The sequence below is a fragment of the Varanus komodoensis genome, unplaced genomic scaffold, assembly GCF_004798865.1.
Source record: "Varanus komodoensis strain SLA01 unplaced genomic scaffold, ASM479886v1 scaffold43, whole genome shotgun sequence".
In the NCBI taxonomy this organism is placed as follows: Eukaryota; Metazoa; Chordata; class Lepidosauria; order Squamata; family Varanidae; genus Varanus; species Varanus komodoensis.
Window position 1 is genome coordinate 1,835,062 of NW_025335985.1, and position 12,283 is coordinate 1,847,344.

The 12,283-nt window shown below is 41.6% G+C and overlaps 1 protein-coding gene across 1 annotated transcript in view; it reads left to right on the top strand.

Annotated features, from left to right (window-relative positions):
• The first annotated feature begins 1,715 nt into the window (after positions 1-1,715).
• TRABD2A (TraB domain containing 2A) overlaps positions 1,716-12,283 on the top strand; it is a 67,179-nt gene continuing 56,611 nt past the window's right edge. The window contains exons 1-2 of the mRNA XM_044443999.1: positions 1,716-1,806; positions 3,468-4,028. Coding sequence (XP_044299934.1) covers positions 1,780-1,806; positions 3,468-4,028 — 588 coding nt within the window. The 5' untranslated portion in view covers positions 1,716-1,779. The remainder of the gene's footprint in view (positions 1,807-3,467; positions 4,029-12,283) is intronic.

Here is a 12,283-nt window from a genome sequence, read left to right on the forward strand (position 1 = left end):
TAATGATGTGGTTACTTAACACACTGTTCTGAAAGGAGTGGGGTAGGCAGTAATGGGGACCCAGCAGCCAATGCCACCCCCATCCTTTAAGTTTGCATCACATTTGCATCAAATTGTGGTTTCCAAGCTTCTTTATATGCTATGTAATAGTGGTATATAATTTTGCTATGTTGTTGTTCCAGTGCTTTCAGTTAAAAGGTTTTCAGAAGGCTTTGGAAGATGAAAGTAAAAGCAGATTGCAAGGTTTTGTTGCATTCAAATTTGCCATGTTCAAATTCAGACCCTCTCTGAGGACAGGCTGCTGCTCCTCAAATATTTGAGTCTGCCTGCAATGCAGGATATTCCAATTAACAAATAGGAAGTGTTTCTTTTTGGAATGGAAAGTTGCTTACTGATTTGGTTCTAAAAACACTACTTTCTCCTTTCTTGGAAGGGGAGGAATGACAGTGAATTCTTTGACTGTCTTTTAAAATAACTTGAGTTGACATTTGTATCTATTTTAAATGTTTTAAAAATACATCTTATTAGAGAGTCATCCACAATACCTTTCCCCCTCATAGGAATGAACACTTCTCTGCTGACAAAGAGCCCCGTAACAATCCACACAAAACCTCTGTGAGAAAGCATCTGACATGAGGAAAAGCTGTGTGCAGCATGTTCTGTTCATTTCAGTAGGCCTTGCTTTTGAAATCTCAATGACTTTTTTCAGATTCATCCTTCAGGCAGAGTACCTGAGTAAAGTAGGTAATCCTATGCCCTCTTCACGTCAGATGTTCAGGAGAGCATTAGTATAACTGTGGTCGGCAGGTTTTTAATGTAGCATCCAAGTACACCTGACAACTAGATAAGCTCCTTGTTGTATACATCCTGTGACTGCATTCCATGATCCCTTCCGCTCCAGATGTGTTGAATTGCAACCCCCATAACTCCCAGCAAGTATGACCAGTGGTTGGGAATTCTGGCAGGTGAGGTCCAACATAACTCTGGAAAATCTGGTTTTTTTCTTTGTGATGTATGAAAATCACTTACTGTTTGCGACAGTGGGAAAGCTGTTATTTACTATATGTTTGCATAGGTGATTCTTAGTTTTCTCAGGGTTCTGTTTTCTAAGTCTTAAGTAATGTGTAAGCCACTTTGAACTGCAGAAAAGGTGGGGTTCATTTAAAGTCACTTTACTAGGAAAAAATACTGAGCTAGTGAAGTTTGAACATGACGCTTGGCAAACATTACTAGCTGACTGGTTTGGTGGAACAGCAGTCAACTGAAACACTTTGAAGAAAACCCAGTTCTCTTCCTGCTCGCAATTATTTCGTACCTATTGAAAAGAGCTGTGTTGGATCGGACCAAAAACCTACCTAATCCAGCGTTCTCTTTTCATGGGGACCTGTCCATAAGCAGGAAATGGGTATTATAGTTCTCAATTCTATCTTCCAGCAGCAGAGTTTGGTAATTGGGAAGCATGCAGTCTCTAATTCTGCAAATACTCATTATGAGTAGTAATCTTTGATATCTTAGATTGTCACTTGGAAGGGATTATTGCTATAAGCAACCAGGGAAATACCTGTTCAACAGCCTGTGCTAATTTTATATATCAACTGTATTTATACACCTCATTAGAACCAAAGTGGCTTACAAAAACAATGCAACAGTTAACATGTTTAAAAGCAACTGGAACTCTTCACAGATTGTCTCTCAAAATTCTTCACCCTACTTGTAGGAAGAAAAATTTGAGCCACTTTTTAACTGAATTTCTCCAGGCAGAGGAGAAATTTTCCCAGAATGTCTCAGAAATACGGCTCACCATTGGTAATGGTTGTTTTTTTTCTTCTTTTTAACTAAGAGCTTTTTGTTGTCAGTGCTCTCAATCTATTGTAATACAGTGAATGGGCTCCCAATTCAAAACTTCACCCAACACCTTGGACCTATTTGCACATAATGATAGTCCATGCATTAGATAAATTATAGGCTGTTAGGGATGAGGGGAAGAAAACAGGCAAGCTGGAGAAGTGCCTGCCACTTCCTCTTTTAATCAAAAGCCTACAATCACCTCTTAGGTAGGGTGCTGAAAGTGAAATTTGAACCTGGACCAATGTGTTATTTAGGGGCTAAACAACCTAATGGTTAGTGCAACATCAAACCATGAGTATGGTTTTTACCTGTCATTGCCTTTTCCATCAAATAAAACCTGTAAAAGGTTGAAATATCCCAAAATCACAAGTAGGTAGGTTGGGCCCATCCTTTAAAATAATTAGGTTGGATGGGACCACACTCACTTTCTCTCCTAGTGTTGTCACTTGTTTCTCAGGTCCCATTTTACATCCTGTGTTGGGAGAAGGGAGGAGCCCTTCCCTCAACTCACCAATGAGGGAGGAGCAAATACTTCTGCTTACCTCAGCTGTTAATTTCTCAGTTTTGGCTGTCTGTAAGATGTATGTAGCCAGTCCCTGTGGTGCAGCTGACCACACTCTGCCTAGCTGCAAAATATAGTTCTTAATTGTTCAGTGTAGGGAGGCCTGACAGCTACCACTAATGCCCTGGCTAAGATGTTCATATAAAATACAGGTCTTTGTCTCATGATGGGGCTTTCAATACATTAGATGTGAAAAACAGAGAGGTTAATGAAATTCTAAGCAGGGCAGGGGGGGCCAATACCTTTTCTTTTGGAGATGCCTTTTGGATGGACTTGGATCCTTATGTGTGCTCTTTGTCACATAAAGATCAGGCTTGTTTAAAACAAAGGAGTGTTGACCTTCCAATCCCCTCCATGCCTGTGGCGGCTTTCAGAACTCTTTGTTTGCTTTTAAGAGGGTAGGTGACACTTCTTGCCTCTCTGGATTTTCAGTTATCTTCATTCATCTTATCACCACATAAAAGAGTCCCCCCCCCCCACACACACACCCATTGTTTTGCCTTTATCTTTAGGTTAGGCTAGCCTCCAACTGTGTAGGAGATTTTAAAGATAATAATGCTTTATTGGTTTTTTTTTAAAGAAAATAGATTGTGTTTGAAGTATGATACTTTTTTTCTTATTGGAGGTTGCTGTGGACGTGGTCATTTTGCAAAAGTACTGAAAGAAGGACTTTGTATTAGCACCTAACCAGTCTGTTCTTCTGTTTAATACGAATAAACCCTTTAAGATCCTGAGATATTCAAAAGAGCATCTCCCTTATGTATATTATAAATAAATAAATATTATGTGCATGCAATGCATTCTTATGAATTATAACAGGAGCCTGTTTAACCTCCAGCTCACATGAGGCCAGTAGCCAACACTTTGTCTGACCTTAAAAGTTAATTCCTCCATTTCTGCAATCACTAAAACTTGTATAGCCAGTCATGGAGGGAACAATTTCTGATTTTCTAGTATCTGGCCATTTTTTGCTGCCTCTTGAGTGCCATTGATTCCTCGTGTTATCTCAGCATGTATATCCCTGCTTATCTTCACTGCTGTCTTTCCTTCCCTTCAGCAAAGTGAACTAAACTCCTTCCTGTGGACTATAAAGAGAGATCCACCATCTTATTTCTTTGGTACCATTCATGTCCCGTATACACGAGTCTGGGATTTTATTCCCGACAATTCCAAGAAAGCCTTCCAGCAAAGCCATATTGTTTACTTTGAGCTGGACCTCACTGATCCCTACACAATTTCTGCTCTGACCAGCTGCCAGCTCCTGCCACAGGGTGAGAACCTACAGGATGTGCTCCCTAGGGACATCTACCGCAGGCTCAAGCGCCACTTGGAATATGTCAAGCTGATGATGCCTTCCTGGATGACTCCCGACCAGCGAGGCAAAGGGCTGTATGCAGACTATCTTTTCAATGCGATTGCAGGCAACTGGGAGAGAAAAAGGCCGGTGTGGGTCATGCTTATGGTGAACTCTCTGACTGAGGTGGACATCAAGTCACGTGGTGTTCCCGTCTTGGATCTTTACCTTGCCCAGGAAGCTGAACGCCTCCGAAAGCAGACTGGGGCAGTGGAAAAAGTAGAGGAACAGTGCCATCCATTGAATGGTCTGAATTTCTCCCAGGTAAGAAGGCCAACGTTATCTTTGTGGGGCATGCATGAAGTAATGCAGTCTGTGAGTTCATAGTTTTGCAATTGGGAATCGACATGCTTCTTCCATCAGGGGAACAGATATCACAAGGAGGGCAAAAGGTTAGTGTCAGTTTATATTGGAGCTTAGGTAGGCTGTGTGTTGAGGACAGCTGGGGACTTCAGATATTGCACAAGAAGCAAATGTAAACCAGCAGTCCAGTTTGTAGACATATACTTTTGCTAAGCCCCTCAGCAGAGGGGATATTTGGTCATGGAACAGTATAGATGATATATCTGTTCTGTGAGTGCTATATTATTCTCTGCAAATGCTACACAGTTATTCAGGAGAGCTTGCAAAATGGGGTGAGGTGTTCTGAGTGTGGCAAGGGGAGGAGGAACCCCAAAAATCTGGTAGAAGAACCTCAGGCAAGCAGGACACTTTTTCTCACAGAAGGCAGATTCTGGATCCAGCCCATCATTTCTTAGCAGACAGTAGCTACAATTTGCAGTTTAGGCAACAAAAAATTCTAATAGCGATGTGGTGTGTGTTTTCTTAGGAAGAGTCCTTTTTGAAAACAACCCAGAATGCAACATGATGGAATGTGCTACTACTAATTTCAACAATGTTAAGTCAGCTCATCCATCACTTCAAAGAACCCTTTGTGTATCTAGTTTTGCATATGCAATGAGAATATAAGAATTGGTTGAGAATCATAGCGGAACAGGGCCCAGAATGCCTTGCATGTGGGATCCATCTGCATGGAAAGGATGTGCTTTCTGTAACTGTATGGCTTAAGTATGCTGAAAGTGCCATGAATGGGTAACTCAAGGGCATGCACTGAAGTTTGATCTTTATGGGCTCGTATAGTTAGTGGGTAGGCTGCAAAGAACCAAGGTGTGTTTGCTTGGTGACTCCTGAAGCTGCCATGTCACCGCACTTTCTCACCAGGCCCTCTGAAATTTATATTTAATGGAGCAGTCCCACCCTATCCTCACCATTAGCAGTTTGTGATGCCACCTGAAGGTTTGTATACACTGGCATCCAGAGAACCTCAGGGCATTTGTGAGAGCAACTGGACTTGCACAGAGGGATCCTTGGCTTGTAGCCAGGGATTTTATTCCCTTGATCTAAGAGAATGGGAACAGGTGCCCTCATGCTGCCATGCTTCTGAGATGTCCTACTGGCATTTTTGCTTTTGGAATACAATAAATAGATGGAGACTTGTATAAACAAGGAAGATTTGTGGGGTTGGAATGTGCACCTTGCTAGTAAGGAAAGGTTATATCCTACAAGGGAAAATGTTTTAAATGCTTTGTGTAGAAAGGGAGATGTTTATTTCTCTTTACTCTCTTAAAGAATTACATTGGCCTTTATATGCGCAAGCATTCAACTTTTCAGGGGGTCCAAGATGTAGCTGGAGAAGCAGCCTCTTACCTAAATTGCAAGGGTGAAAGGCTTGTTTAATATCTGCACTTGATAAAAAAACAGTCTGCAGCCCTGTAGCATCTGTGGATTATGTGGGGAATTGGAAGTGGTAGCCCAAGCTGTGGGGAAAACACCCCCACAGCCATCTTGGATCTGGGACACGCACTGGGAAAATGCAGTCTGGTCAGTACTCCATAATCCCAGGGTAGCATGGCCTGATCCCAGGACTGAGCAGAGGACAATAGATGAGAGACAGAACACTCAGAGTTCCTCATCAGAGTGATCTGGGATTGTCCAGGGTAGCAGAGTCTTGGACTGTTGGTTAAAAGGTGTGTTCTGGGTGATGTCAACTCTCAAGTGGGTTTCTCGGCCAGTCAGAGGATCTCTGGGCACACGGTGGTGTCCAGGAGCCACTGAGAACTCTGAGATGTGTGCTGTTTCTCCCTTCCTGCCCTTTGTTTCCTTGCTAAAGAGGAAATGTAAAACACTATAGTCATCAGCGGTTTGGTCCCACAGGAGAAGGGATAACTCTGAGAAGGGAGAGCCAGATCTCTCTACTGTGAATGAGGGGATTAAAAAAGCCAACTTATTTTTATCTATTTTATTTTCCTCTTGGAGAAAAATATTTATATATCTTTCTCATATATTCTGTATGCAAATATACCAATACATCCATAAATATAGGACAATAGCTGCGGGTTTCTAGCTCCATTGATCTCAGTATTTGAGAAATAAGTATCTGCTTGCCCAAATTTGACTGATTCAGGCTTGTTAGAATTGATGTCTAAATATTACTGCTTCCATATGATTATGAAGTCTGCTTAAAGCCAAGGAAGATTAATGGTGAAATTCATTCTCATTTTCTCTAGATCATTAAAGTTAGTGAAGTGGTTCCAAAAATATGTGCCAATTAAAAGAGGAAGAGAAAGGTCAGATATCCACATTAAATGCAGGTGGCTTTCATCATCTTTGGAGGGAGATCTTTGTATATTTGCTTCTTAGTTTCTAGTTGGTGGGCTAAACTCTTGGGAAGGCTGTTTCTGTTGTGTAGATAGCTTTCCTGGTAGGAATATAGCTTTTAAATCCTCAACTGCTTGTGTTATTCATGTTAACATTTTGAAAGTGAACAAGCCATCCGGAAGCAGGGGTTCTTAGAGCTTTCATTGGGCAGGGTATTCCTTGCTGTAGACTCTGTCCACAAGCCTGTCTTTAGCAATTAAACAGTGCTGTGCATGGCATTTCTCCAGAAACCATATTTGCATCTCTCTTCTCCCGCAGGCAGGTTAAGTTACACGTTGTTGGAAGCCATGACAGGACAAGGGAGCACTGAACAGGAAGCCTGGCAAGAATGGCTAAGCCCCTTGGTTTAGTATTGTCCAGTAGACTCCCATTCTCCTGGACTCCTCCAAAAAACAAACTAGTATTAGCAAAAGTGACAACATTTTCTGAAGATCATCTGAGTTCTGAGCGCATTAATTTGTCTAAGTCAAATTGACCACGGTTATGCGGTCTGCAGTTACTTTGGTACCTTACCACACTTCTTTACAATAGATTCCATGATCTGGTTGTGTATGGAAAACACAACTTCTCTTGGATTGGGTTAGGAACAGCTCTTCCTGTGTGTCCGATCTGACAGCATATGTTTAGTCAAAAGGAAGTGATAGGTTTGTGTTGATGGCTTCCAGACTTTGGACAGTATTATTTTTATTTTTTATTTATTTATTAAAACATTTTTATGCCGCCCCATTCGCCGAAGCCTCGGGGCGGCTTACAACAATTGTCCATCTACTTCTTGTTTCTCCTCGGTCTTTTGTTTTGCTTTCACTTGCTTTATACTTTGTTAGCTGTAATAATTAATTTCTAGTAAGCTGTTGTGTTAAAGAGCTCCTGCTCCAGATGTTTTACTACAGTGTGCTTTCCTTTTATGTTATGAAGCAGGAGTGTGCTGGAGGGCTAAAACTGGCTTTGCCAGAGGGTCTGGAGGCCACATGTGCACATAAACAGTGGTAAGTGAGCAGACCAACGCACATGCACGCAGACGTGCACCTACCTGTTTCAAAGTTTCTAGAAAAAGGAGAAGGTGTAGTTTCCACCCTCCTCCAACCCACCAGTTTCTGAAGATTAGAGATGAAGAATAGAAAGTACCACAGCAGCAGATAGGGGGATCTGGCAGGCCACATGTTTGCTCCCCTATGATGAAGAAACACATAATGTAATTTCTTTGCTTTCGAGGGGGATGCTCCATTCTCTTTCTCCTGGGTTCCTTGAAGACAGCTGCAAGGGCCTTTGCTGTCGATTTGAACTGCAGGTGAAGTGATTGCATCCTGAATGTATGGACCAATTTTCCATATAGTCTTCAAGGAAGCTAAGTGGCTAAAGTGCCACATTTGCCCAGAACAGTAAATGCATCCTGGCTTACTGTGGGTCAGCTATATGATTTATTTATTTATTTATTTATTTATTAAAACATTTCTATGCCGCCCCTTGCCGAAGCCTCGGGGCGGCTCACAACACAAAATAAAATACAAAAATATCAATATAAAATTAACAATATAAAATAAATAACAATATAAAAAAGCTGATGCCTGCAGCTTATTTGCTGCCATTTGTTTCCCCCCACTAGTGCAAGGGGCTAAATTTACTGTAAATGGAAATATGCCATGACGTCCAAACATAGGATTCTGGTTTGTTGCACTTCTTACAAGCCAGGATTAATACCCCCCCCCCCAAAAAAAAGCCTAGTTCTATGGTCTTGGCTTCAAAAAGATCCAGGTTTTGGATGTCAATGCAAGCTTTGTATTTCTGCTTCAGATTCTGCTTAAGAGGAGCAGGAGGAGCCAAGTAGAAGTGAACAGGCTGTGTGCGCTAGCCTATAGCTCATTCAGAGTAAGCCAAGGATGAATTTGGATGCGGAGCGTATTGTGGATTTTTACGTCATTCTTGATCTCCTCAGAAAGCAAGTGTGGTGGCCAGGTAGAAGTGCAAACTGAGAACCTTATTGTATTATTTTTACATTGAATTTATATCTTGCCTTTCCCCCTCTTCTGAGCAGCACAAGGTGACTTACCTAGTTCTCCACCATTCCATTTTTATCCTCCCAACAAGAACCCTGTGAGGCAGACTAGGCTGGGAGGCCATGGCTGGCCCAGAGTTACCCTTCATGGCAACTAGAACCCAGATCGTCCAAGTCCAGCACTCTAAACCACCACACCTGCTCTTGTAACCGCTTGCAGCAGATTCCACTGTGTGCTTGCAGTGTTTGAGGGAGAAACCAGTGGAGTGGTTTGGCCTCTTCCTCCACTTTGTGTGGCGTGCGTGCTGTGAGCTCAACAGATTGCTCAGATGTGAAAATTAGAACTGTGTCTTCAACGTAGACACATGCACCAAACTTTGTTCAGATATGTCAGTATTCAGGAAGCACACAAATGCGGAGTAATGGTTAAAAGCTTTTCTTTGCTTGGCCTTCAATTATTTAGAACGTAATTCGACTAATATTTTAAAACACTTAAAACAGAGGTGTTTATAGTAAGTAGAAGTTGTTTTTCCCCTTCACTACAGTTGGTTCTTCCATTCATGCTTAAAATACCTAACTTTGTTTGACAATAAAGTCAAACCTCAACTTTCATAGGTTTAACTTTTGCGGATTTGATTATTTCTAAGTCTGCCATGAATAATTAAATAGGAATTTGTTGGAGTTTCGCGGCCTTGTCTCGTATGTGAGTCATTTTGCATGCCAATATATATGGGTATTTTTTGGAAACATACTTGGGTTGCTTGTTCTACATGTTAATACAATATATATCAGCATATAAATATATTTGAAACCAAAAATAGCAAAGCAAAAATTAGGGATTATCTTATATGCTGATATATATGGTAATAACATATGGAACAAGCAATCAGGTAGTATGCTTCTGAAAAATATCCATATATATCAGTGCATAAGGTAAGAAACACCAGAAAATCAGCCCAAAATATCTACCTCATCTTATATGCTGCTATATATGGTATGTGAAGTGGGGAAAGGAAAATGTATGAGCTGTTGCTACAGCTACACCAATGGGTGCAAAGACATGGGGAGAAGGAACACATATGGTCAATAGTATTAAGAGTTAAGGTTTAGCAGTGGGTGGAGCTAGAGATATTTGCATTTTTTTCACTTTCACAGAGCTCCTGTGCCCCAGCTTCTGCAAATGTAGAGGGCCGACTGTACTTAGTTATAAAATTTTGACTTCTTTTAGGGCCATTTTTTGGCAGCGATTCTGCCATCGTGATCTGAGTTCATCATGAGTGGAGCCTGGGTTTTAGTCTGGTGAGCTCAGATCTCTTGAATTGTCTTCAGGCACAGAAGGTAGCTGGAAGTTGCCCATGCAATTAGTGGGCAGCCTAAAGCCTTTAAATTGGCCTGAGCTGACATAGACCCCAGGAACCTGGCCTGGATTTGCATCATTGCTAGGGGAAAAATACACAGTGCCATCAAAACTGTCCCGGTAACCACCCACAGCAAGCCATGAGTTTTAAGGTGGAATCATGCTACCTTGGCTGCCATCTTACCAGATTTGGATGACTGGGCAATCCCTGCACCAGGGGGAACTCCTTCTGGCTGGAGTTTGCAGCCATTTTTGGCCATATTTTAGAATGAAAATAACTCTCTTTTTGGTGTTGCACTAAGAAAAGCCCTCATAATTGTGGTATTGCACTATACCACAGCACCACCTTGTGGTTGTGTAATAGAGCATATAGGAAGGCAGAGAGCCTGGAGAATGACATTCTTTTACTTCCACAAAGAATGGGTTAAGCACCTTATGTAGAGAAGCCTTAGTGTTTGAACCAGATGCTATTATTGCTACTATGATTGTTGTTCTCCAAGCAGTTGTTGAAAGGGGCTTGTTGCCTGCCATCAACAGTGATTTTGAAGCCAAGGAATGGATTGGCAAGGTGATCTGTGCTCACTTAAATCCAGTCTAGTCAATTAAAGTTGTGTGTGTAACGATGTTTGGGTTAGAGATTTGTTGTAATCTCAGCCCTGTCATATAATGGTGTTAGGGAAGATTTATGTAGCTAGCCTTGTAAATGTCTCTGTTTTGTTACTCTGCTATAACAGGATTAGCTGAATTGCTACACGCAGCCAGATCTTGGATTATCTCTTAGTTGATGGTGAAGTACTTTGGCCTTTAGCTTTTGCACAATATCTTCTGAAGGAATAACAAAACTATAGAAAATACCGTTTAAAGTGCAATTTTGTGTGCTGCATTGTTAATCCTATTGGTTTTTAGAGCTGACAGTCACCTGCATCATTTGCTTCCCTTCCTTGTCCAGAAAACTTCTTATCTTAATGGAGTCTTTAAATAATATTAGATCTTTTGAGAGAAGGAAACAGAAGAGTTGTCCTATCCGGAGTCTGACTAGTGATGCATCTAACCCAGTCCTGGCTCTAGCAGTGGGTGATGAATTTGGTTTAGGGGGTGGCAAACCATTGGGTTTCCTTGGCTCAGCTCCCTGGTCTCTGGCCTGCATTTACCTACCATAAGTTTGCCTTGTGCTGAGCATCTGTATGGGCATCCTGCAGGAGGCGAGTCTGTGAGGCTGACTTACATTCATGCCGTCACTGAGCAAGTGGAGTTCAGCTTCCACATGTGACTTTATCAGCTTTGCATACTTTATTTATTATATGTATATGCTGCCCTATAACCTGAGGGCTCTCTGGGTGGCTTACAATAATTGTATGTTTGGTAACAAGAAGGGATCCACTAGCATTTCCAACAGTTCATGGAGTTCATCTGAGTTTGGCTTGCTTTTTGGCGTGTGCCAAGTGCAGGAAAGAAGGCCAGAGAGCACAAGAGAGCTGAATTCCAACTGAATCTTTACATGCCAACTGGGCACATCTTCCCTATAGATCTGAACTGACTGACTTGCTATTCCCTTTGCTCAGGAAGCTCCACAAACTGTAGACCTTGTATCTGTAAGCTTTAATATTATTCAAAAGCTTACTTTAATGAGGGGACAAAGCATGGCTAATAGTCTCAGTCCCTTCACTGAGCTGCAAATTTCCGCATTCTTAGGGAAAACCCATAACATAAATCTGGTATGACTTCGTGCTCCTGTTATGCTGTGAGCAAATACAGCAGGGTCTCAGGCCCCATTACCTGAATTTCTTTAATTAGACAGGAAAGGATCAGGCTTGCAAACTTTCATATGCAAACTGAGCCATGGTCCCTTTCTTGTCCTCTTGCAGTTGTCTTGTCACCAAACGAAGCAACTTCATGCCAGTTAGCTGAGATTACTGGCTTCACAGGAAACTACTTTGGTCGCAGAACGAAATGCTGGAAAACAGACGCGCACAAGCACACACTTGCTAGCTTCCACTCATTCTCCTTTATTTTCAAGCCATCATCTGCCACAAATCACATTTGGACACTTGTCAGCCAACAGACTCAAAAAAAATAAACATGAACCAGTAATTTTTTGTCTTCTGAGCTTCTCTGCCACTTCTGAAATGACCGCACTTGACAGATAAATATTACTCCTGTGTTTCAGGTTAATTATAGTAGGATCTGTTGCATTTGACAGCAGCCAGTGGGGTCCATTTTCTATTATTCTCTATGATCTGAGATGCAGATATATTATAAAAGAGGCCATTTTTATGACTAAGTTAGAAACTGAAATTGCTAATTGAATGCAAAGCTCATAAAGCTGCCCTTTGGACAAGTAGCCTCATAATGATTTGAACTGGAATAGGCAAACGGCATACTACTTCTCCACGTAAACGCAGTCCTGGTCAAGTCAACAAAAGCATGCAAAAGAAGGTCTTGCTTTTGTTT